We start from the raw sequence: 24,889 nt of genomic DNA, 5'->3' as shown, positions 1-24,889 counted from the left end.
GGGAGTGGCCTGGGCTGAGTACTGGCCCTGTCCAGGTGCCTGGTGGGTGGGGGCTGCTCCTGGAGGTGGGGGAAGCCTGGGCCTCCTTCCCATCCTGTACTCACCTCCCCTGTCCCCCTTGGTGCTGTAGGGGTCATGTGGGTCCAGCAGCGTCGGCCGGCCCTGCCCCTCAGCCGTTCAGAGGCGCGCTCAGCACACCTCGGTCTCCCAGGCAACTGCAGGGCCTGGGGGCTGAACCCAAGGGGGCGCGGGGAGATCTCAGGTGGCTCCAACGCGCTCATTGAGGGGGTCCCTTGTGCTCTGGGGATCAGTGGTGCTTGCAGCCCAGGCGGCTGGGCTGGCATCCTGGTGCTGGATATAGGGGCCCTTGCCGTTAGGAGACTGCAGAGGAGACTGGCTGGGCATGGCTGGGAGGGCGGAGTGTGTGTCTTGTGGTGGCCTGTGGAGGGCCCCGGTCTGGGCTGGCCTGCCAGCTCTCTGCTCCAGAGGCAGACAGGGTCCTGTCCAGGCTGCCCTGTTGCAGGCCTCTGCCCGCCCCCTGCCCCTGTGTCCTGCCTCACCCCTCTCCTAAATCCCTGCAGCCATACCTGCATCTTCACCTCCCATGTGCCCCGGAGAGCCCAGCCCCCTATGCCATGCCTTCAATCCTTCAATTCCCCTCTGCTCGTGATCACGTAGTAGCTTCCCCAAGAAGGCCTGGCCAGTACTACCCTTGATCCTCCACAATGCCCCCCGCAGGGTCCCTCAGCGTGCAGACCTGGGGCGGGGATTAACGTCTCTGTGCTTTAGCAGATGGTACCTCTGGGACCCGGGCTTTCTGTGAGCAGGTGTGCAGGAACCAAGGGGGTGGGACCAGTCTGTTCCTGGGCTGGAACAGCTGACTCTGGCCTGGACTCCCTGGAGCCTGCAGCCCCCTCACCTGGGGCAAGCTACAGCAGGAGGCTGAATGGAGAGAGGAGGAGAGAGAAGGAGCGAGGCAGGCGGCCTGGGGGAGGGGAGGGGAGGGGTTGTGAAGCTCGGATCCGGCACCACAGCCTCCTAAGTCCATACAGCTGTGCGGGGCCTGGGACGTGGACATTCGTGGCACCATTCGTGGCCCTTGTTGCACATGAGGGGTGGGGGCTTTCCTGGAGATGCCCCAGGCAGGGGCACAGGCACTCAGGAATGCGACTGCTCCCAGGAGCCGCCTGTGGCCGGGGGTGGGGGCAGGGGCATGGGGTTGCTGCTTGCTAGGCCCACCCTGCCCCTGGCAAGGGGCCTCCATTGCACTATGGCCCCAGACAGCCGGCCCAGCCACCTCATCTGTCTTGCCTCGTGCCTGGCCTTCCCACTGTTGAGTTCAGTGCTGGCTCCGTCTGAGTGGTGGCTCTTGGGGCCCCAGGCCCAGCGCTACTTCCCAGGGCTGCTAGGACGGGTCCAGGAGGTGGTGGGAGTGGCAGGTGGCCGAGCAGAGCGGGGAGCAGGGCCCTCAGTTCCCAGGACCATCTGGGGAGGAGTGGCAGGGCCCAGCTGAGCTGTGTGACCCAGGCAAGCCGGCACCTGGGGTGGAGGTGGCCCTGGGCTCTGGCCTTTGCCCTGTCACTGGCAGGGTGGTGTGGGCGGGGCTGGGCGAGGTGAGGAGTGGCCGTGCCTCCACTGACGGCCGTGTCTCTCCCGTGTCCAGTGGAGCGGTGCATGGGTGCCATGCAAGAGGGGATGCAGATGGTGAAGCTACGTGGCGGTTCCAAGGGCCTGGTCCGCTTCTACTACCTGGACGAGCACCGCTCCTGCATCCGCTGGAGGCCCTCACGCAAGAACGAGAAGGCCAAGAGTGAGTGGGAGCCCTGGGGTGGGGGCAGGTCAGAGTCCCCAGGGGGACACGAGGGTAGGGACCCTCCCAGGGCAGCCACTGGTGGCTGAGGAGCAGCGAGACCCTAGGCCTGGACACCTCTGGGCTCAGTGGCCTTGGGGATCCACAGTGACCTCGGGCTGTGGGGTGGGAGGGATCCAGGCCCCCTGCCCGCCTGGCAGAGCTTCCTGGGACTCAGTGAGGACCGAGTAGCACTGTGCCCAGCCCTGTGCTGAGTGCTGGGCTGGAAGGAGGGGCACAGCATAGTCCATCTAGCTGGGGAGGTCACAGCTCCCCATAAACAGGAACGACCTCTGCAGAGGTGTGCTAATGGATGGGCATGGGTGCAAACGGTGGCTCAGACAGCCACTGGGCAGGGCCGCTGGAGGGAGCAGGGGCCATCTGAGATGAAGGCTCTGTGCAGGGGGTGGGCGGGCAGGGTTGAGGCACACAGGGAACCGGTAGCGTCCCACGGTTTGGGGAGAGACATGGCAGTCCTCAAGGGCTGGGATCAGGGCGCGGCTAGGGTCTCTGCTGGCTTTACTGACGGTCAGGACTCAGGCATGCCAGGCAAGGCCTCAGCCCAGCAGTTGCCAAGTGTGTAGCCACTTTGGGCCCCTGGAGAGAGCCGCGCTACGGAGCTCCCAGGGGGACCTGAGGTCACGAGAGCCTCGATGCACCTGAGCCCGGAACTGGGGGTTGCTGGAGCCACTGTCCCCACCTGCGGCGCTGGAGCCCCGGAGGTGGCCAGGGGCTTCCTTGGAAATGTGGAGACGTGCTGGTTAAACGTGGAGCCCTGGGCCAGCCAGGCACTGGGGGCTGCAGGTGGAGGGAGGTGGATGCTGTCCCTCATGGGTGTGTGTCTTTTCCACAGGAAAGGGAAAGGGGGAGGGACATGGGTCAGCCGTGGGGGGCTGTGCAGTCTCGCAGATCTTCACCCTTGGTTCTTGAACTCTGGACCCTGAGCCCTGCCGAGGGTCCTGCATAGGTGGGCAAGGAGCTCCCGGCTGCTTGGTCTCTGCTGTGTTGGGGCTGCCAGCAGGCGGACGCTGGGCCCCTGGGGGCCTGATCCGTGCTCCCTCCCCACCCCACAGTCTCCATCGACTCCATCCAGGAGGTGAGTGAGGGGCGGCAGTCGGAGGTCTTCCAGCGCTACCCTGACGGCAGCTTCGACCCCAACTGCTGCTTCAGCATCTACCATGGCAGCCACCGTGAGTCACTGGACCTGGTCTCCACCAGCAGCGAGGTGGCGCGCACCTGGGTCACTGGCCTGCGCTACCTCATGGCCGGCATCAGCGACGAGGACAGCCTGGCTCGCCGCCAGCGCACCAGGGACCAATATCCTTGGCACCTATCGGGCAGGGCAGACCCGGGGACTGGCCCCTTGGCTGCTCACCCTGGGGGGGCCCTGCCCTTTGCCGGATCACACGCTGGGGAAGTGGCTGGTAGGCTGGGGTCCCCTATTCCTTCCTCCCTAGGCCAGAGGGTGGGGGTGTCAGGGCTGGGCCCGTGGATCCCTGTTGGCCCCTAACTCGGCACCAAAGTGGCTGAAGCAGACGTTTGACGAGGCCGACAAGAACGGGGACGGCAGCCTGAGCATCGGTGAGGTCCTGCAGCTGCTGCACAAGCTCAACGTGAACCTGCCCCGGCAGAGGGTGAAGCAGATGTTCAGGGTGAGCTGGGGGAGTCCTACCTGGGCTCCAGAGCCAGGGCTGCACGGGGGCTGTGCTTGCGTGGCTGGGAGCCTGCCAGCCCTGACTGAGCTGGAGGGGACCCTGGCAGTACCCTCAAGCTGCACAGGGTAGCTGGCTGCTGAGGATGGGGCCGCCTGCCCAGCCACCCCACAGCCTGTGGCAGGCGGGCAGGTGGGTGCCCAGGTGCTGCCTCTTTGCAGCTGGGCCGGGGGCTGCTCTGCCAGCTCTGGGGAAAGTGGTCACGGCACCTGGCACAGGCCCTGCCAGGTGAGTGGACTGGGCATTCAGGGCAGGTGCCCAAATGAAGCTGCACCCCCTTCCCAGGCCCCAGCCCCGCAGCCTTGAGGGGGGGGGTACACCAGCCCTGGCAGGGCCCAGTTTGATGCGCAGCAGCTCTTGTTACTTTCCCCACGCCACCCTCACCCAACCACCCTGATGTTAGGAGTTATGAAAATGCAGCCTTCAGCTGAGCTGCGGCCTTTATTGTCTGTAATTAGTTTCTGTTTCCGGAAAGCCTGCTGGGCCGGGGGAGAGAAACTCTGCCCATCAGCAGGTCCTGGTTCCGGGCGGTGCTGGCTGAGCCAGCAAACCAGGCCCTGGGTCCTTGCTGCTTTGCTGCAGCTTGGAAAGCGGGTTCTGTGGGTGCAAGTGCCAGGCCCTGGGGTCTCTGACGCGCACATACACGCACACACACGCACACACATGCATGCATGTGCATAAATATGCGCACACACGTGCACATACACATATGCACACAGGCACGCACATGCACACACACATGCACACACATGCTCACAGCCTGACAGCTCCGCCGTGTCCAGCCCCTGCCAGCTCCTGCCAGCTGCTGCCTGTTCTCACTGTAGATGGCTGGTCATGCCTGGCTGGAACAAGGGAGGCTGGCCTGCTCACAGCACAGGGTGTGTGCATGAGTTAGGGGCTGGCTGCTCGCAGACAATCTGGGGACTGCCCGGGGCTTGTGAAGGCCCCAGTGGGGACACAGTCTGCTGGGCTGTGGGGACTGGCAGGTGGCTGAGTCTGCACGTCTGCGCCCCTTCTCCCTGCCTGCCTGGGGCCATCCCCAGCCACATTTCAGGCTCAGGGGCAGCTCTGGGGCCAGCAGGTCCCTCCATAGAGTTGAGGCTGTGCCAGGGCCCAGGCAGCAGGCTGGCTTAGGGTGCAGGCTCCAGAGTGGCCTCTGAGTGGGAGGAGACAGATGCCCCTCACTGAATCCAGCACGAGTGTGCGTGGCTTCTGGGGCCTGAAGGTCCAACCAGACCTCCCTAAGGGAACCCCAGGCAGGCGGAGGCAAGGACAGGCTGAAGGGCTGGCTCTGGAGAGGAATGGCAGGGCAGCTGTTGCTGTCAAGTCACCGGCCTGGCACTCCAGCCCTATGCAGTGGAGGCCCAGTGGCCCTGGTCTTTGGTGGTCAAGACAGCTGGAGACAGCCCCAGTTTCAGAGCGCTGGGCCTCCCTGCCCATCTGTACTACATCCTCTCTGGGCCCTGCAGAGCTGAGGGAAGGAGCCTGCAGCCAGGCTGGAGGGGCTCTGAGAAGTGGCATCAGCTTCGCTGTAGGGAAATCTGGAGACAGCTCCCATTGCCTGGCACGGCCTAATCAGAGAGACCTGCATGGTGGATAAACACTTGGCTTGAGGCTAATTTCATCAAACCTAAGATAAGGCTGGAAATGGGCTGGACCCAGTGGGTCCTAATTGCCAAAGAGTGTGCTGGGTGGGCACCGAGGCAGGCTCAGCCGAGGTGCACGTTCAACAGCAGTGGCTTCCCTTTGTGGAAAGAAAAGATGCCGTGTGACTGTGTCAGGGGCATTCTAGGGTTGGGCTCAGGCCCCCTGAGAGCCTCACTGTCCGAGCATTTTTGTTCCTGCTCAGCAGTGAGTGGCTTACCCTGGCACATAGCCACTCTGTGGAGGGGGCTGCATCTCTGCCCAGCTCAGCCACAGACCCTGGGAGGGCCTCTGGCCTGGGCTTTGTCCCACGGCCCCTGGGAGGGCCATCAGCCCAGGCTCTGTCCCATGGGAGCCCTTTGAGCTGCAGTGTGTCCCCTCGTGGCTGTCCTGGGTGCAGTGAGTGGGCACCCCCAGACTTGGGGCTACCCTCACACCTCGCACCAGGCCCCCCGGGGCTTCATCTGGTGTGTGCTGGGCCCCAGCGCATGTGGCTTTAGCTGGGCCCTTCATGCCACGCTGGCCTCATCCCAGCCTTAGTGTGGGCACACAGCCTGCCCCTGGGGTCCTGACCCACCTTCATGCCAAGCCATGGGTGTAGGGCTTGTGGCAGCCAGGGCTCTGCCCTGGGGACAGGGGCAAAGGGGCTGATGGGGCTATCTGACTGGTGACTCCTCTGGCTCAGAGGGGATCCCAGGGGAGCTGGCACCACCACCCCTGGCCACCCCAGATCGTGGCCACGGGAGGAGGCAAGGCTGGTCCCCAGTGGCAGGCTGGTGGCTGCTGCTGTCCATGGTGCTGAGCCGGCCCTGGTTCCTGCTCAGCTGAGGCACATCTGCAGGCCAAGGCGGGGTCCTGGGTGCTCTCCTGTGGACCAGGACATTGAGCTGTCTTGAGAGGCATGGCCAGTGTGCAGGTGGCCCTTTGTGACCTGCTTCCTCGACCCCACTCTGGGCTCCTCACAGGCCCCCTTGGAGCTCCTGGGTGGGCTGCTGAGAGCACGCCATCCTCAGCCTGTGTGGGCTCTGGGAAGAGGACCCAGTGGGGCTTGTCTGGAAGCCCAAATCACGAAGCCTCTAGACTACTGCTGTGGTGGATGCAGCACCTCCTCAACTTTTGGAGGTATTTCCTGCTTCTCAGGGCGCCCAGTCTGGGGCTTCCGTGGAGGCCTGAGGACTCAGCCAGTGTAGGTGGACACCTGCCGGCTGGGTGTTGGTGTGGCCAGGCCTGGGGTGAGCAGGCACAGGGCGGAACCCTGCCTTCAAGGCATATCTGAAGGCATATCTGCCTTCAAGGCAAGCCCGTCCCATCTCTGGCCACATCCTCAGTGGGCGCCAGAGGCCCAGCGCTCTGAAACTGGGGCTGTCTCCAGCTGTCTTGACCACCAAAGACCAGGGCCACTGGGCCTCCACTGCATAGGGCTGGAGTGCCAGGCGGCTCACCGGGAGTGTAGGACCCCTCAAGATGCTGAGCAGCTGGGCAGGCGTGAAACGAGTGGTCAGGGCTGCCCCTGCCTGAAATGTTGAACTCTGGAACTCTTTGAAGAGCAGGGCTAGGCACTGCATCCCTTTGGGCCTGGTGTTCCTCGTGAGTGGGGGCTGAGCTGGGGTGTCACACTGGGGCCATGTCACCTCCAAGCAGGTCATGCTCTCACCCTGCTCTGCCCAGCCCTGGGCTCCCATACCCTTGTGAGGCAAAGTCCTCAATCCTTAGGGCTCAAGGATTTCAAGCATCCCCTTCCATGGGGACTTTATTGCTGCTATGGGACTCCCATGGCTCCTGTAGCACCTTGGGTTTCTGCTGGGCTGCCCAGCCTCCAGCCCAGGGTATGTTGTTGACTCCCGTGTGGGGGGGTGTTGGCTCCCCTGTGGGGGGCACTGACTCCCGTGTGAGGTGGCGTTGACTCTTGTGTGGGTGGTGGTGACTCCTGGGTGGGGTGTTGTTGGCTTCCATGTGGGTGGTGTTGACTCCCATGTGAGGTGGCATTGACTCCTCTGTGGGGGGCGTTGACTCCCATGTGAGGGGCACTGACTCCTGTGTGGGTGGTGGTGACTCCTGGCTGGGGTGTTGTTGGCTCCCGTGTGGGTGGTGTTGGCTCCCGTGTGGATGGTGTTGGCTCCTGTGTGGGTGGTGTTGACTGCTGTGTGTGGAGGTGTTCACTCCCATGTGGGGGGTGTTGACTGCTGTGTGGGGGGCACTGACTCCCGTGTGGGGGTGTTGACTGCTGTGTGGGGGGGTGTTGACTCCTGTGTGGGTGGTGTTGACTCCCGTGTGTGTGGTGTTGACTGCTGTGTGTGGGGGTGTTGACTGCCGTGTGGGGGGTGTTGACTGCTGTGTGGGGGGGTGTTGACTGCCGTGTGGGGGGTGTTGACCCGTGTGGGTGGTGTTGACCCGTGTAGGGTGTTGTTGACTCCCGTGTAGGTGTTGGCTCCCATGTGGGTGATGTTGGCTTCCGTGTGGGTGGTGTTGACTGCTGTGTGGGGTGAGTATATGGAGTTGGCTGTGGGTTGAAGTTGAAAAGCATATGGCTTCAGGCAGGTGCGTCAGTTCTGCATTTTCATGGGGCTGTCCTCTTGGTGGGTGGGCCCGTGCCCTGGAGAGTGACTGGAGGCTGTGACAAGGGCAGTGGGGTAGAGGAGGCTGGGCTTGCGTGTTGGTCTTGACTGGGGAGCGGGGTGGTCCTGAAGGACCCCTGTGCATGCAGACCTGGTCGAGGTGCCAATGGGGACCCAAGGCCTTGCATTGCAGGAAGCGGACACGGATGACCACCAAGGGACGCTGGGTTTTGAAGAGTTCTGTGCCTTCTACAAGATGATGTCCACCCGCCGGGACCTCTACCTGCTCATGCTGACCTACAGCAACCACAAGGACCACCTGGATGCCGCCAGCTTGCAGCACTTCCTGCAGGCGGAGCAGAAGGTGCGCTGTCTGGGCAGGTGTTGGGGGGCCAGCCATCAGGTCTCGCCTTCTGTTCTGAGCTTTGAGCTTCAGTCAGGGGACAGTGGTGATGGGGGAGCTGCCTGAGGCTATCCCAGGCCAGGGATGGGCTACCTGGGCTCATGCCCCTGCTCTGAGATGGAGAGATTAGGGTGGGGCAGGTCACAGCCTGGCATTTGAGAGCCCCCCAAGTTGGCTTTAGTTTTGATATTACAGGGTGCACCCTATGGGGCAGCCAAGCAGGTAGGGGAAGTTTGTGGTTTCTCCTCCAGGGGCTTCTGAATGGCTTGGTCCTGACTGTGGATACCCTGCGCCTCCCACAGCTTGACCATGCCTCCTGCCTTGGTGTTGGGCATCTTGTGGACTAGGGTTCTGTGGCCTAGCCTTTGAGACGTGCCCCTGTGTTCCAGCCACATGGGTCTGGCTGACTCGCTCCCCTAGGGCACCAGGCCCGCCACAATATCCACTCACCTGTTTGTCCAGCAGACACTCAGATGCCTCCTGGAGTCCAGAGAGGCATGCTCAGCCCTTTATCTAGGCCCCAAGAAGTCCTGGCCATCCTTAGAGACCAATGCCAAGGCCAAGTGCTCTGTGGATGCTGCCCCACTGACCAGGGACCTCATGTCCAGAGGTTCAGGGCTCTGGCCATCTTGTATCAGGCCTGGGCAGGGACTGGGTACCGCATGTCCTGGTAACAGGAGTTGCAGGTCCAGCCAGGCAGCGGAGGGGAAGGCCAGAGCCCCAGTGGGGACAGGGATCCGTGGGAGGGGCTCAGACTGTGTGTGGCCACCCTCCAGCCTCGTAGGAATGCAGGTGAGGACTCTGGACCCTCCTCAGGGAGGAGAGCAGGGACAGGGCAAGCCTTAGGGGACCAAGATGCCTCGGCCTGGGGGTGCTGCTCAAAGACCTCCACTCTACTGGCCACCTGCGCTGCGTCAGCCTCTTGGTGATGGTCTGAGGGGGAGGATGGGAGTGGTGGGAGGAGCCTTGGGAATCCCAGGTAGGGTCTGGGTGGGTTTTACCCAGGATCTCCCAACAGTACCCCACCCCCGAGCTTACCACAAACCCAGAGCTGGCCTTTGGGGCTGCCCCTGGGCCTGAGCTCCCGGGATGCCCCCACCTGGCTGGCGCAGCTTGCCAGGCTCCATCCCGTGGCAGCCACTTCTCCAGTCCTGCAGGCATGACGCCCGGGAGGCATGGTCCAGGCAGGGGAAGCTAGCACCAGTTGGCTGGACCCCACTGTCTCGGATGCCCTGTGCCCTGGCCACCAGGGGTGGCACCAGCATGTGTCTGTGGGTGACCTGGCTGCAGACAGTAGGTCCTCTGTCCCAGTAAAGGCAGAGGTGGGAACGGGGCCTGGATGGGGGATTGGCAGGCAGAAGTGACCCTTCCCTCCCTGACTGTTGCCCCAAGCCTTCTGGAACCCTCCCTGCACTCAGGAGCCAGAGTCCTCCAGCCGGCAACTGGTGCCCTTTGCCTGGCCTCCTGGTTGCTGGGCCTCCCCAGGGGCCCACAGCTGGCTCTGGGCTCCCCCACCTGTTACCTCACCATGTTCCCAGGGACCTCCAAGAAGCAGTGTCAGTGGGCTGGGCAGCTACTGGCCCAGCTGCACCATAGCACCCTGGCGGTCCCTCGGCCTGTGATGCCTGGGGCGGCCTGGGCTGGGCTGGGCTGGGCCGGACTGTGGTGCTCAGATCTCTTGGGAGGGTTAGTGTGTGGGGGCTTGGGCAGACAGTGGGAGGGGCTGGATAAGGGGGCTGCCTGTGCCTGCCTGGCTCTGCCAAGGGGGCATGAAGATTCTCGCTCTCCTGTACCCACCCACACATGGCCTCTGCTCTGTGCCAGGCCCACTCTGGGCCACCGCTCTCGCACTGCTGTGGGGTGGTCCAGCTGATGAGGTCAGAGGCCCCTCCCATGCCATCAGAGTTCACAGTCAGAGCAAGCCATCCAAAAGCCACGTGATCCACGGTAGTCCCAAGTCATGTGACACTGGGGCTGGCTGGCCAGTGCCCCCGGGTGCCATGGTCATCCCTGGTGTAATCAGAGACAGGCAGGGGACAGTGGTGATGGGGGAGCTGCCTGAGGCTATCCCAGGCCAGGGATGGGCTACCTGGGCTCATGCCCCTGCTCTGGCCTAGATGACGGGTGTGACCCTCGAGAGCTGCCAGGACATCATCGAGCAGTTTGAGCCATGCCCAGAAAACAAGAGTAAGGGGCTGCTGGGCATCGATGGTGAGTGGGGCACTGCCCTCAGCCCAGCTGTCCTGGGATGCTGGAGGGGCAACGAGGGCCCAGCCTGTGGGCTGGGACAGGTGCTCTGTGTTCTGTATGGCATGGGGGCAGGTGGTCATGAGATGAGGCCGGTGGTGGGCTGACATGGCCCCTATGCCACACCGTCCTGCAGGCTTCACCAACTACACCAGGAGCCCTGCTGGTGACATCTTCAACCCTGAGCACCACCATGTGCACCAGGACATGACGCAGCCGCTGAGCCACTACTTCATCACCTCGTCCCACAACACCTACCTCGTGGGTGACCAGCTCATGTCCCAGTCACGGGTGGACATGTACGCTTGGGTCCTGCAGGCTGGCTGCCGCTGTGTGGAGGGTGAGCCCTGGACCTTGGGTGGTGGCCGTGGGCTGGCATCTGCTGTGGGAGATGGGCTGCACCTGAGGAGCCCCCGGGGGATCTCTGGGCAGGGGCTGTGAAGGCCTCTTCTATATCCCTCACTGAGCAATGGGACAGGCCCTCTTTTGGTCAAAGCTCAGCCTGCCTGGGCTCACTGTGGCTAGGCCCCTGGGGCTGACCAAGGCCTGCCCGCCTGCAGTGGACTGCTGGGATGGGCCCGACGGGGAGCCCATTGTGCACCATGGCTACACTCTGACCTCCAAGATCCTCTTCAAAGACGTCATTGAAACCATCAACAAATATGCCTTCATCAAGAATGAGTGAGTGGCTGGGCCTGGGGGGGCTGGCCCCAGAGGTGGGCAGGGTAGGGTCTCCAGGCTCTAGCTCTTCCTGCCACACCCATATGTCCTTTCTTTGGGAGCAGTGACTGTGGTGACCAGGGGGCTGGTTTCATTCTGGCATCTCTGGTTGAGGAGAGGGGCAGGGAGAGAGTGTGGCCGCAGGTCTAGGCAGGGGCCTCGCAGGAGCAGCTCGTCCACACGCCTGGTGGCACCTCCCGGTGTCAGTGCCCACAGCAGCTGTGGCTTCCACACTCATCACCCCTGAGAAGCCACTCTGTGTCCAGACTCAATTTGCTGTCACTCAGCTGTGGCTGTAGACACTATTGAAGAAAATCCAATTTAGTTTCTGGAATTAGAAGACCGCCTCCTGGTGTGGTTTGAGTTACCTTCGAGTCTTGGCTACACGAGGCTTGCAGGTGGGCAAGGAGCTAATTGCATGAAGGAAGAGAGGTGAAGCAAGATTGATTTAGGAAACAGAAATAGATGGGCCTCTCCTGGAAGAGCTGGTCCTTGCTGTCACTGTCTCGAGCTGGCCCCATCCCTAGGACTGTAGGTGGGAAGGGTATTGCAGGGCACAGGGGCGGGGATGTTGGGAGGAGAGATGAGCTGGGAGGAGCCAGGGGCCTGCTGGGATCTCAGGACAGGTTTGCACCTATGACCAGTGTAATCTGTGCAGGCACAATGTTCTCCTGCAGGCCCTGGGTTTCAGGCCTCAGTTTCTTGCCTGAGAAGTGGGGAAATGAGCCCCTGCGCCCTGCCTGCCCACTCCACATCACAGGACTTGCTCATCTCTTGCCCTGGTTGATGCCCTCTTGTTCTGGATCACTTACATTTTCTAAAACAATCATGGCTGCCTTTTGGTAAAAATCCAAGTAAAACATACACATGGTTAAAAATGAAGCTGAAAAGCTTATAATTAAAAGTCCCTGCTATACTCCCCATTCTGCACTGTGCAGGTAATAACCATGTTCCACCAGATGGTGTGTGCCAGGCTTATGTCTCCTTGTTTATGGGACCAATGTCAGGACCCCAGGGCCATTCAGAGGACAGTGTCCCCAGTATCTAGGTCAAAGGGATTCTATTTCCTAGCCTATCTATAACTCCACACTGTACCTTGGTTTTGTCCACATCATTTTAAAACCATGACTTTTTCAAACGTTCCTTTTGTTTTCCTGGAGTTTCTCGTTGCCTTTGTTTTTTTTTCTTATTGGGGAAAGAAGCTCATGCTGTCTTTACTAGTCCCTAAGATTCTCCCAGCTCCTTTCCCATCCACTGTGTTGCTTTTCAAAGCCACTGATGGGTGGGCCACCTCCCAGAGCTGCTGGTAATCCCAGCTATCCTGGGTTCCTGGTGAAGACCCCTCCTCATTCAATGGTTTAGATGACCTGGGATCTTGCAGAGGTGGGGCCTACCCATCCTCTGAGGCCCTGGCCTCATCCTGCTCCTTCTGCCTTGGGGCCACAGGTACCCAGTGATCCTGTCCATCGAGAACCACTGCAGTGTCATCCAGCAGAAGAAAATGGCCCAGTATCTGACTGACATCCTTGGGGACAAGCTGGACCTGTCATCAGTGAGCAGTGAAGATGCCACCACACTCCCCTCTCCACAGATGCTCAAGGGCAAGATCCTCGTGAAGGTGAGTGAGGCCCTGCCCTCCTGGGACCAGCTCACACAGAGTCTTGGGCCTGCGGCAGTGCCCTGCTCCAGACAGGCAGGGGCATCATGCCATCTGTGGGCATATCTGGGGGGCTGAAGGCTGGCCACGCTCCTGACCTGGCCTCCATCTCCCCATGGTGGTCACTCTGGCTCAGGACCTCCTCATGCACATCCAGGCCTTTCCCTTCATGCTGCTGCAGCCACAGGGAACTGGCCAGTCTGGCCCCTGCCCCATGGCTGAGATTCCAAAACTGAGCTTGAGAAGAGGCCCCTCTCCTTGGCCGGCAGCTCTTTGTGGGTGCCGGGTACTGGCTTCCCAGCATTTTCTCCAGGGCCCCTCCCATTGTGCACCTCCTCCCCCAGGGGAAGAAGCTCCCAGCCAACATCAGTGAGGATGCGGAGGAAGGCGAGGTGTCTGATGAGGACAGCGCTGATGAGATTGATGATGACTGCAAGCTCCTCAATGGAGACGTGAGTCGGGCTGGGGGTGGGGAGGCGGGTGGAGCCTGCAGTTCCCAAGAACAGCTGTCCGTCCTTGCTGCTGGGGCGAGTTAGAAAGGGAGGCATCTAGGAGAGAGGGACATTGGGGCAGATTTGCACAGCGGCCCGGAGCCTGGGGGGGTCCTCCCTGCCCACCCACCCCTCTGCATGAGAGCTGCAGGCCTGCCTGTTCCCAGTTTCAGCTCCCACATTTGAGCTGACTCTTGGGGTACCATCCACTCCCCCTGCCCTGTCCTCTTGGCCCCTCAGTAAGTGGAGCAGCACTGGGGGCTGGGTACCACGCCAGACTCCACCCCATTCCCACTGGCACCTGGGCCCACCCAGGCCCTGGCACAGGATTTCCCAGCTTCCTGCCCTTTTCCCCACCAAGTCTGGCTGGATGCTGGGTGGCTGGTAGTCCTGCCCAGCCACCCCCGTGGCCAGTGCTGGCCTCATCTCCAAGCAGTGCCATCTCTAAGGTCAACTCTGATGTGGGGGTCCCACCAGCAGTCACCTCCACAGAGTGCTGTCACTGTGTCCCCGCCAGGGCCGAGGCAGGGGGCTGCAGAGTCAGGAGGGTCCTGTGAGGTTCTGGGCTCGGGGAAGCCGATCTCCTCTCCTCTGGACACTGCTCTGGGGCCGCTGCTGCGAGGCAGGGAAGGCCGTTGCTTCCAGAGGGGCCGTGCATGGGGAGGTAATTGTGCAGCGTGCTGCTGGCCACGCGGCCAACCATTTTAGAAACTCCTGAGGCAGCAACACTCTTCCTGCCTGGGATGTGCGGCACACGCCTCTGTGTGGCCCACGTGATGGCAAAGCCAGCTCCACGGTGCTCCTGGCTTTGCGCCCACTCCAACCTGGCACCAGGGGCGTCTGACACCTAAGGCCCAGACCCTGCCCTCAAGGATTCCAAGTTCATCAGGGGCACCCGAGGGGCTGCACTGGCAGGGAAGGGTGTCCATCCCAGCTCAGAGGCTGCCCTGAAGTCTGCCTCTGGCCCTGCCATCTCCTGAGGCACATGGCGGCCAGTGGTAGGACTCCAGACCCTGTGCTGCCTGCTGGCACACTGACCTCCCAGGCCACAGGGCCAGAAGCCACACAGGCTCTGCTGGGGGCCCCTGGGCAGCCTCGTGCTGCTGGAGGAGTCAAGTGGGCCTGGGTTCCCGTCCTGCCTGTGGCTGCCTGCAGGCCCCGAGGTTAATCACACGCCTTCCGTGAGCCTGGGGTGGGCAGAGTGCTGTGACCCTGGGGGTTGTCATTGCCACTGCTCGCAGGGCTGGGGACAGATGCCAACAGGCTAACCTCTGGCTCCTGCAGGCATCCACCAATCGAAAGCGTGTAGAGAACATTGCTAAGAGGAAACTGGATTCCCTCATCAAGGAGTCAAAGATTCGGGACTGTGAGGACCCCAACGACTTCTCCGTCTCCACACTGTCCCCATCTGGAAAGCTCGGACGCAAGGTAGAGGCCAAAAAGGTGACACCCCTGATGCCGACAGGCCCCCCTGACAGCCAGTCTGTGGGCCAGCCAGGGCCCCCGAACGTATGGTCTGTGCGCACTCACACCTGTGCACACACAAATCTGCACACAAGCATACCTCTGTACACACTTCTGCACACACACCTGCATGATCCATACCCACCTACCAGCGGGGTCTCAAAGCCCGGCCAGTCGTGGGAGCTGCCCAGCTGGGGGGACGAATGCCTTCCCTGCCCAGCGCCCCCACCTAGAGCTGCCTGTGGCCACGTGGGGAAGTTTCCATGTGGAGCAAATGGCCCTCGGGGGCTGTCGTGGCAGACACAATGGAGTGTGTGTGGGGTGAGAGGTGACAGGCAGGGTGGGCCGGGTCCTGTGGTCACAGAGCCTCCTTGTAGACCTTGAAGGAGCCAGGAGCTGTGGCCGGCGGATCCTGCAGTCCTGCTGTGGGTGGGGCCGAGTGGGGAGCATGAGTGGGCCCTACAGACCCTCCACAGAGTGACAGTGCTGGTGGGCGCCCGCGCTGGCGACACGGTCTCCTGGTGCACAGAGCCTCTTTGCAGACCTCAAAGGAGCCAGGAGCTGTGGCCGGCAGATCCCGCAGTCCTGCTGTGGGTGGGGCTGAGTGGGGAGCGTGGGTGGGCCCTACAGACCCTCCACAGGGTGACAGTGCTGGTGGGCGCCCGTGCTGGGGACACGGTCTCCTGGTGCCTGGAGAGCCCTACTGTGCCCTGTGGCACTGGCTCGTTCTGCCTGTCCCTGCAGGTGCCTTGCTGTTTTCCTAACCCTTGGGGAGGGTGGGAAGATGACTTCTCTCTGGCCAAGTGGGGGTGCTGTGTCCCCTTCCAGGACCAGTATTTTTAGACTCAGGTGTTTGCGTTTCCGCCCACGGGCCTTGGAGCACTCGGCACAGCTGACACCGCAGGAGAGCTCAAGGAACATGCCCTGTGCAGGTGGCTCTCGCGGGGCCCTAGCTGAGAGGCATTCCTTTATTTTTATCCCAAGGTGTCTAGGTGGGGGAGAGTGGCCATCTGTGGCTCTGCTGGGCAGTCAGCTGGGCCTGTGCAAAACCTGGAGATGCTTCTGCGGGTCCAGGAGAGTGGTCCCCTGCAGACCTCACGTCTGAGCAGCTGCTGGGGGTTCTGTGCTCAGGGAAGGCTTCCTGCAGGAGGAGGAGGGGCTCAGGCACAGCCACTAAGGTTGGGGTAGGAGCAGGAATCCTGCCCTGATGAGATGCACTCCTTGCCTGGTGTGGACACACACCCCAGAAGGGTCCCAGAGTCTTTGGTACAGGCGAGGGGCAGAGCTGATCCCAAGGCCAGGCCGGGACGCATTCAGCCCTGGAGCTCACTGGGGGCGTGGCCCAGGTAAAGGGGGTGTCTGTGCGCTGGGGGTCGTGGGGATGGCAAATCCCACTGAGGGACACTTGTGCCTCTCTGTCCCCCTGAGCTAGCCAGTGTCCCCTCTGCCCATGAACCTTGAGGACGTGAGGCCTCTACTCACAGGTCCCTCAGGCCTGGGGACAGCAGGAACGGGTATCTTGAGGAGAGAAGCCGGATGGGTAAGGAGGGGACCCACCCCCAGAGAGCTGGGCACAACCCAGTGAGTGCTTGTGCTGCCAACAGCCTCGCCCCGTGGGGACCCTTCCCTGAGCACCCCCTCAGGGCCCGGCACCCAGCCTCCCTGACAGAGGCAGGGCTGGGGGGCCTGCTGCTGGCTGAGACCCTCCACCACCATCCAGGCCTCCTCGCCTCCTGGGCCTTCTGCTGCCCGCAGCCCCTTGGAGCATGGTTGGGTCTTGCTGTCTCCTCTGTTTGGGAGTCCTGGGGTGATAGCGGGTCTGGCCATGTGGTACGCGCTGTGTCTGGCCATCCGTCTCCTGGGTCAGCGCGTGCCTCTCCTCGGTCATGCCTGGATTTACAGTCGCTCGTGGCTCTGGGTCACTGCAGCATTCTGGGGATGTTTAAGGAACTGTGAAGTGTGGCGGCCCTGACTGGCTCCAGGCGCACTGTGAATCTGGCTCCTAGCGCCTCTCCCGGCAGCCGTGGCATCAATAAATTAAGAGGAAACCGGGGCTGGCTTTTCTGGAGGTGGAGAGAGACAAGCCTGTCTGAGAGCCATGAGGACCTGGACAACCTGGGAGCCTCCTGCTGCGGTGCACACGGGGCCTCGGGCTCCGGCCAGTGCAGCCTGGTGACGGGAAGGCCCCTTGGCCACTCGGGGCCGTGGGAAGGGCCGTCCAATCCCATCCTGGCTCCCTATGAGGGTGAAGGAGGGGCAGGGCACACCTCTGGGCCATGGTACCCAGAGCACAGGGAGGCTGGCGGGAGCTCCCCGGCCATGTCAACAGGACAGAGAGGCCCGTCTGGCATGGGGCCTGCAGACACAATGTGCCCTGATTCCCAATGCGTCCAGCAAGGCAGCGTCCAGGCAGGCACAGGTCCAGGCTGGGGAGAGCAGGGAGGGGTAGGAGCTGTTTGCTGTGGCGTGGCTGAGCGCCGAGTGTCTGTGGTCATGAGAGCTGCAGTGGCCTCTTTGCAGCAGTGTGGGAGCATCTGCGGGTGTGGGAGGGTGTGTGTGCAGGGACATGCTGTGGGTGTTGCAGGGGTGTGTCCAGAGGGGTGGGCGTGTACAGGGGCATGGCCACGGGTGGGTGATGTGTCCGCTTCTGGCAGAAGCCCCTCTCTAACAGGGACCCCTGCTGCAGGCCCACGGCTTCGCTGTGTTTCAAAGAAAGTAGCCCCCACCCTTGGTGGGGGACAGGATGTGGCATGGGAACCCCCCCCCGAGCACAGCTGGGCCATGTTTTGGAGGTGTCTGTGGAAGGGGCTGCAGGGGTCAGGTGGTGGCACAGGCTCTGCTGGTTCCATTGGGAATGAGCTTTGGGATGAATGAGCAGTTTGTGATGCAGCTCTGGGTTCGGTGGGGGGCAGGCAGGGGAGCCCCGGATGTGCCTGCTGCTTATACAGTGCTAGGAAGGCTCACAGTGGCTTCCTGGGGTTCCCCAGCTCAGAGCCCACCTCAGGGAGCACCCACCTGGAGCTGTTTGTCTGATTAGGTGATACCTGCACACTGTGGGAACAGGTCAGGGCAGCAGGGCCGCGGAATGCTGGTGAAAGGGTTGCGCAAGCAGGCCTGGCTGAGCAATATTCCAGACACACAAATGCAGTTATGTAGTCACCACTGGTGGGGAGAAAAGATTCAGAACTTGAGTTTAAAACAACACGTGAGAGACGCTGAGGCAGGTGTGAGTGAATGTTTCCACTGGGGCCTGCCTTTCAGGCCGCTTCTCCTCAGCAGCTGCCTCTGCCCCAGGGTGGACTGGGAACGGCGGCCACGGGGGCTCCCCAACCTGTCCCCGCCCTGCCCTCCCCTCCCCTGTCTGCCTTACTCCAGACCTGGCTCAAGCCCACCTCTTCCAGGAAGACCTTCTGGGGCCACCAGGGAGCTGTCCCGGACTCCCTGTCTGGTTCAAGGCTGGGCTCACCTTGTCCCTGTCTCTCTCTTGGACTCAGAGCAAAGCTGAAGAGGACGTGGAGTCTGGGGAGGATGCCGGGGCCAACAGACGCGACGGCCGCCTCGTTGTGGGAAGCTTCTCCAGGCGCAAGGTCCGCCGCAGCTCCCAGGCCAGGGTCCCGGTCTGGGCCCAGTGTCCTCCCTGCTCCCAGTGCCCCAGTGGGTCCTGCCCCAGCCAGAGCAGATGGGGGTCTCCTCCAGCCCCCAGGGTTCCCAGCCTGGCTCGCAGGATCCCCTCTGAGTCAGGCTGAGCTATCAGCAGCAGGTGCCAGGGACTGGGCCAGAAGCCTGGGCTTGGAGCTGGTGGGGACAGGTGCCTTGCTGGCTCACATCCCTTCTCTGGCCCACGCTGGCCCTCGCCCCAAGCTCAGATGCCTTGTGGCTGCCCTGAAAGTCTGCCAGAGTCCAGATCAAGAGGGCACCGAGGAGGCTTTGGCAGGCCCAGCCAGGCGGGATGGACATGGGATGCTGCGTGGGCCGCTGGGGACCCCGGAGGACAGCCCCTCCCCAACACCCCATCCTTCGCCAAGGCCTGGCCTGGGGCAGGGGCTCTACAGCTCACACCTCTGCCCCCCGCACAGAAGAAGGGCAGCAAGCTGAAGAAGGCGGCCAGCGTGGAGGAGGGAGATGAGGGTCAGGACTCCCCGGGAGGCCAGAGCCGAGGGTAGGTGCCCTGCCCCATGGGGAGGCCCTGCACACTCCTGGGAGCCTGGCCCAGCCAGGCCCTTCTCTGCGGTGACCCCACCAGGACCGTCCCTGAGCAGGGCAGGACCCACCCCCTTCTTGGCCCCTGGAAGCAGTGGGAAGTGGTGGGGAGTATGGTGTGCAGGGCAGGCAGGCTGGTGGCTGCGGGAAGTGGGGGCAGGGCTGGCCGAGCAGGTGGCTGGAGGGCCCGGGTCCCCACAGGCCTGGATGCTGCTGGGCTGTCGGCTCTCGGTCCTCACCGCCTCCTCCTATGAGGCCCCCAGCCTCATGCCCTCCCCAGGGGGCATCAAATGCCTGCCATGAAGTGGCTCCCCCACTTCCCGCCCAGTCAGGCTGAATTCAAGGCCCAGGCCCCCGTGTCTGAGGCCTCCCTCAGCACTGTCTGGGGTCTCTTCGGGGTCTCAAACCTACAGGCCCAGAAGGAGCTCCCGCCCCTCCCAGACCCTGGGCTCCCCCCTGCCACCCACTCCCTCCTATTGCCGTCTCCCCTCACTTCCATCCCCCAATGGTTCCTCTGTGCCCCATGCCTGGGCACAGCCCCCTCCTGTCCCATCCCATCCCTTTTGCCAGCCGGGCTCTGCCCTTAGCACACATCTGATCCACATGTGCCGCTGCCACCTGGGCGACACGGAGGCCCCCCTTGGACCCCGGCCTCTTCTCCACGTAGTGATTCTAGGCCAGACCCAGGCCCCGACCGCAGCTCTCCCCTGCTCAGAACCTTCCAGAAGCCCCCACACCCGCCACGCTTGGCAGGCCACATCCTCCTCCACTGCACACAGTACCTGGGGCCTTTGCATCTGCTGGTAGCTCCGAGCCAGCCCACATCCTGCCTGGCACTGAGGTTTCCACAGCCCGCGGCCCAGTCTGGCGTCGGTCTCTGAGGGTTCGGGGCCTGCTGCGTGAATTAATGAACCTGCTGGAGCCCTGGAGCCCGTATCACGGAGCTGGGTGCCAGGTGGGCCCTGGGTGGGAGGGGTTCTGACCCCCTGCACCTGCCACAGGGCAACCCGGCAGAAGAAGACCATGAAGCTGTCCCGGGCCCTCTCTGACCTGGTGAAGTACACCAAGTCCGTGGCCACCCATGACATAGAGATGGAGGGTGAGCGGCTCGGGGACCTGGGGCCACGGGCGGAGGCCTCCCTGTCCCCCATCCCTGCTATGCTGCTGGGCGCCGGGCAAGGTCGAGGACTCGCAGTCTGATGCCCGGTCACTGGCACCACAGCGGCGTCCAGCTGGCAGGTGTCGTCCTTCAGCGAGACCAAGGCCCACCAGATTCTGCAGCAGAAGCCGGCGCAGTACCTGCGCTTCAACCAGCACCAGCTCTCCCGCATCTACCCGTCCTCCTACCGCGTGGACTCCAGCAACTACAACCCGCAGCCCTTCTGGAACGCCGGCTGCCAAATGGGTGGGTGCGGGCATGGTGCGCTGGGTGTGGTGGGGAGGGCTCAGCTCAGACGGTCCCTGAAGCCCAAGGGGTGAGCAGGGGACCCACTGGGGCCTTGGTTCTGTCCTGGGCTCTATTGCCCTTGGAGCCTCCACACCTCCGTGGCATGCTGCCCACACCAGGCTGCCACTGACACCAGGCTGGCACTGGGGCAGGGTCCTTCAGGCCTTGGGGGGATGTGGGAGCGATGGTGCAGGCCTGTCCACGTACTCCCAGGGATACCTGCCTGCGAGGCTGGCTGTGCCAGCTCTGGGAACGTCCCTCCAGGATGTGCTGGCCTCAGTCCTGCACAGGTGCGAACCTTGGAGTCCCATTCATATTGGGTGAACGAGGGGTAGACGGCAGATCCGCAGCAGCTGTGCAGGAGAGGCTAGCGTGTGGTGGCGGGTGGGTGGGGCACACACCTGGAAGGTCAGGTGCTGACCAGGGCAGCCTTGTGTCCCCTCATAGTTGCCCTGAACTACCAGTCAGAGGGCCGGATGCTACAGCTGAACCGAGCCAAGTTTAGTGCCAACGGTGGCTGCGGCTACGTACTCAAGCCTGGGTGCATGTGCCAGGGTGAGGCGCTCGGACGCTCAGGGCTCGGGTGGGCCTCCTGGGTGTCCCCAGAACAGAGATCGGAGCCCCACAGGCTAGCAAAGGGTTGGGGGCGGCTTTGGCAGAGTCCCCTGGAGGGTCAGGTTGGGACGAAGCTCCCAGGATGCTGGGGAGGTGGGTGGGGGAAACCCTCCTTGCTAGCGTTGCAAAGGAGGGCCCAGCTCCACCAGGAATCCAGGGATGGAGAACTGGGGATCCTGGGCCCCACATGAGATTCATGGCAGGACTTGTCTGAGGGGCCCCAGTGCCAGCGACCCAGCCCCCTGTGCCCGGCCCCTCTGTGGGTCTCAGGACCTGGGTCTGGGCTGGGTGTTTGGAGGAACCTCCTCCTGGCTCTCAGACACCTCTGTTTTGTCTGCTGTGGATGACTTCCAGCTTGGTCCCCCTGTGGCCCTGGCAGGAGTATCACCATGGGAGAGGGCAGGACAGCGGCTGGGTGAGCGGGCCTCCCGCTGGACCAGGCTACTCCTGCTGTGGACCAGCTACTTCCACCTCTGCCCTTGGCTTGCCCTCCTGGGAGTTCTCAGTCTGAGCAGGCCCTGGGGGCACTGTCACCAGAGACCCCACCCCTCATGCCCCCAGGGACCCAGACACACCCCCAGGAGCCGTGTGACCTCCTCGGCTCAGCTGTGGGAGGCATGGGCTCTGTCCCACGTGCTGCGGTGGCCACAAAGGTGATCCATACTGGGCCAGGTGCACCTGCCCCCAAGGTGCCCCCCTGGACTGCTGCCTCCCTCCCTCCGCCTGGCACCAGCTCTAGTCTCCTATGTGGGGGCCGGGGAGGGGGCTGTTGGCAGCCATGCCCCAGCAAGTAGGGGACTTGCTGAGGGCTGGGCCACTGACCACCTGCCCGGCATTCCCTCAGGCGTGTTCAACCCCAACTCGGAGGACCCCCTGCCAGGGCAGCTCAAGAAGCAGCTGGTGCTCCGGATCATCAGTGGCCAGCAGCTTCCCAAGCCGCGCGACTCCATGCTGGGGGACCGCGGGGAGGTGGGGGCCAGCCCCGCACAGGCGGCTGGGGTGGGAGTGGGGGGCGGGCCGGGCATCGCGATGGGCCCCGATGCCACCCCTACTCCTGTGTCCCAGATCATCGACCCCTTTGTGGAGGTGGAGATCATCGGGCTCCCTGTGGACTGCAGCAGGGAGCAGACCCGCGTGGTGGACGACAATGGTGAGGCTCGGCCGTGGCTCCGTCACACCTGTGATGGAAGTCTGAGGGGGGAGGGTTGGGGCTACCTGGTGTGCCAGGGTGCTCTGCCCAGGCCTCCCTCGGTGACAGTCCTAGGTGCCACTCCCCTCTAGGTGGGCAGTCCCAGAAGCAGCACCGGGAGTGGCACTGGGAGTGGTGTGGGCTGGGGGCTCCAGGCTGGAGCGGTGCTGGGCTGGGCCCTCCCCATGGGACACTCCTCCCGGCGCTGCTTCCCCAGGATTCAACCCCACCTGGGAGGAGACCCTGGTGTTCACGGTGCACATGCCGGAGATCGCGCTGGTCCGCTTCCTCGTCTGGGACCACGATCCCATTGGGCGTGACTTCATTGGCCAGAGGACGCTGGCCTTCAGCAGCATGATGCCAGGTGGGAGGGGTGGACACGGTGACCCCCACACTGGCCGAGGGCCCCAGGGCAGGGCAGGCACTCTTTCCCCTGCGAGTCAGCGCCTGTGTGGGTGGGCCTGCACCTGGCACCAACGAGACAGGAGCTGAGAATGGGAGGAGCGCCGGCCTGGGGCTCTGTGGGTCAGATGGGGACACAGCCTGTGTGGGAGAGGCCATCCCCAGGAAGAGGGCTGAGGACACGATGACAACCAGCCTGCGGATCTGCGGGTCAGGCAGGGGCGTGGCCTGTGGGGGAGGGGCCACCCCCAGGAAGAGATCCCTGCAGGCTGGTGCAATGCCAGTGCGCTTCCTGGAGGAGGTAGGGGTAGTGCTGGGCCCACAGGAGGCAGAGGCTCCAGGCCTGGGCTTGTTGGCTGTATCTGGGGTCTTGGGACCTTTAAGTAGAGTGGGGGGCAGAGCAGGTGGGGGCCCTGGGTGGCTGTGACCTCATGACCCCATTGACCCACACTGCTCCAGGCTACAGGCACGTGTACCTGGAGGGGATGGAAGAGGCCTCCATCTTCGTGCATGTGGCTGTCAGTGACATCAGCGGTAAGGTGAGTATCACCCCCTGCCACTAGCCATCATGGGGAGGGGCCACACCAGCCCCTTGTCCCATGCCCCCCCATGTGTCCCCAGTGCTGGGTCCTGAACTCAGGCAGTGAGGCCTAGGGTCCCCTCCCCGGGCCTCTGCTCCTCTATCTCAAGAGGGGCTGCTGTGGGGGCCTGGCTCCTGAGCCGCCAGTGCCCACCTCGGATCTCAGGGCTGGCTGTGGGCATCTTGGGCAGGACAGGTCCCGAGTGCTCTGGGCCTTGCCCCGCCCTGTGTCACCCATGCCTGTCTCAGACTCTTGGGGGCCTCGCAGCCTTCACCCCCCTAGTGCTGCCATCTGGCTTCTCAGCAGGGACCGAGTGACGCCCCTCTCCCCTCTCCCACCCTCCACCCCTCTACTTCCTGGTGTCACGTGGAAGGCAGCTGCCCGGGTTTGCCTGTGACTCCACACCCAGCATGTCTGTCCCCTGCCCCAGGTCAGAGTGGGGCCTCAGCTTCTGCAGGAAGGGGTCTTGGTGCCGGCCCTGCTGCCCTGGCTTTGAGCTGGGGCCCAGTGCCCTCTGGGTCCTGCTGGCTGCAGCTGGCCCTCGGGGGACCCCGCACACACAGCACGAGGGGCCTGCCCAGGCCCAATGCTGACTCTTTCCTGCCATGCTCTCGGGCCCAGAGGTGCCATCCGGCCCCTGCTGTCTATCCACCCATCTGTTCCTCGTCCCCCAGGCCGCGGGGCTTCCCACGCCACTGCTGTGGCCGCCTCACCTGCTCCCTCTGTCTCTTTGGTCTTGCAGTCGGCTTCTCTATGGCCACAGTCTACTTTTAGAAGTGCAGCTCTGTTAGGAGCCTTGAAGGTACCTAGTGCGCGGGACAGTGCGGCCCGCCGCCCCTGCATGCCCAGGCCGCACCCCATTAGCATCCGTGATTCCTGGTAGCATTTGGAGACTGTCGCTCATGTGACGTGGATCATGACATGGCTCTGGGGGCCCTGGCCATCCCCAGCCATAGTGGCATTTATGAGGCAGATCCAGGGTTCAGCTGGGTGGCCGTCTCACTGTCCTCCCCCCTCCTCCCTCCCCTACCTCAGCCCCTTCCCTGGCGGGGATCCCGCTGGAGCCCCCGCTATGCCCCTCCTATCCCCCTCCTTCTCTCTCCTGCCCCCATCTCGGACACTCAGGCTGTTGGTTCTGAGTTCCCCTCCTGCTCCCTCCCTGTCCTTGCCAACCATGCCCAGTGCCTGGGATGAGGGCACCCCTGAGGCCGGTGCTCCAAGCCAGAATCCCGGATCTGCTTCTAAATGGCTTCCCAGCCACTGTGACCAAATGCGTAGATTTGGGATCTTGAATCAGGAAGCTGATTCAAGTGCTGGCCATCTGAACGCATCTGCCCAGAGGGGCCCCTGCAGGGGGGTGACCCACCTGCCGGGCCTGGGCCACTCTGTGCACGAGCACGGCTCGTCATGGGGGCGCAGTGGGTGCTGCCGGTCTCGGGGGCATCTGGCATGTGAGGGCCCCTCTGGCCTCTGTGCCCTGGAGATGCGGCTGCCTCCCTCTCAGCAGCTGTTCTGCTCAGGCAGGGACCTCCTGGGCCCAGCTGTCCAGGAAGATCGGCTGTGGCTAGGTGCTGGTGGGCCGGGAGCCTGAGCCCATCTTGGCAGGGTTCAGGGGGCAGCAAGCCGGCTGTGGGCCTTGGGGGCTCACACGAGCGGAGGGCAGGGCAAGACCAGAAAAGGCTGCCTGGGGGAATTCAGGAAGCCTTCCTGGAA

The 24,889-nt window shown here is 63.2% G+C and overlaps 1 protein-coding gene across 2 annotated transcripts in view; it reads left to right on the top strand.

The window, feature by feature from the left end:
* Positions 1–24,889, top strand: part of PLCH2 (phospholipase C eta 2) — a 30,985-nt gene that overhangs the window by 2,364 nt on the left and 3,732 nt on the right. Inside the window, exons 1-20 of one of the 2 annotated variants that reach the window (XM_055262576.2) lie at positions 63–976; positions 1,664–1,810; positions 2,923–3,165; positions 3,371–3,501; positions 7,954–8,124; positions 10,281–10,374; positions 10,547–10,750; positions 10,971–11,091; positions 12,577–12,748; positions 13,132–13,239; positions 14,563–14,706; positions 18,237–18,329; positions 18,819–18,901; positions 19,944–20,041; positions 20,165–20,347; positions 20,837–20,944; positions 21,849–21,973; positions 22,070–22,154; positions 22,411–22,557; positions 23,055–23,134. In XM_055262576.2, the coding sequence (XP_055118551.1) occupies positions 793–976; positions 1,664–1,810; positions 2,923–3,165; positions 3,371–3,501; positions 7,954–8,124; positions 10,281–10,374; positions 10,547–10,750; positions 10,971–11,091; positions 12,577–12,748; positions 13,132–13,239; positions 14,563–14,706; positions 18,237–18,329; positions 18,819–18,901; positions 19,944–20,041; positions 20,165–20,347; positions 20,837–20,944; positions 21,849–21,973; positions 22,070–22,154; positions 22,411–22,557; positions 23,055–23,134 (2,721 nt within the window). In that variant the 5' untranslated portion in view covers positions 63–792. Of the gene's footprint in view, positions 1–62; positions 977–1,663; positions 1,811–2,922; positions 3,166–3,370; positions 3,502–7,953; positions 8,125–10,280; positions 10,375–10,546; positions 10,751–10,970; positions 11,092–12,576; positions 12,749–13,131; positions 13,240–14,562; positions 14,707–18,236; positions 18,330–18,818; positions 18,902–19,943; positions 20,042–20,164; positions 20,348–20,836; positions 20,945–21,848; positions 21,974–22,069; positions 22,155–22,410; positions 22,558–23,054; positions 23,135–24,889 lie in introns of those variants that run through there. The other variant, XM_055262575.2, reaches the window with a different exon arrangement.

This window comes from Symphalangus syndactylus, chromosome 22 (genome assembly GCF_028878055.3).
Source record: "Symphalangus syndactylus isolate Jambi chromosome 22, NHGRI_mSymSyn1-v2.1_pri, whole genome shotgun sequence".
Classification (NCBI taxonomy): domain Eukaryota; kingdom Metazoa; phylum Chordata; class Mammalia; order Primates; family Hylobatidae; genus Symphalangus; species Symphalangus syndactylus.
Note: the sequence above shows the minus strand (reverse complement) of the source record. Positions and strands in the feature narration are given on the sequence as shown.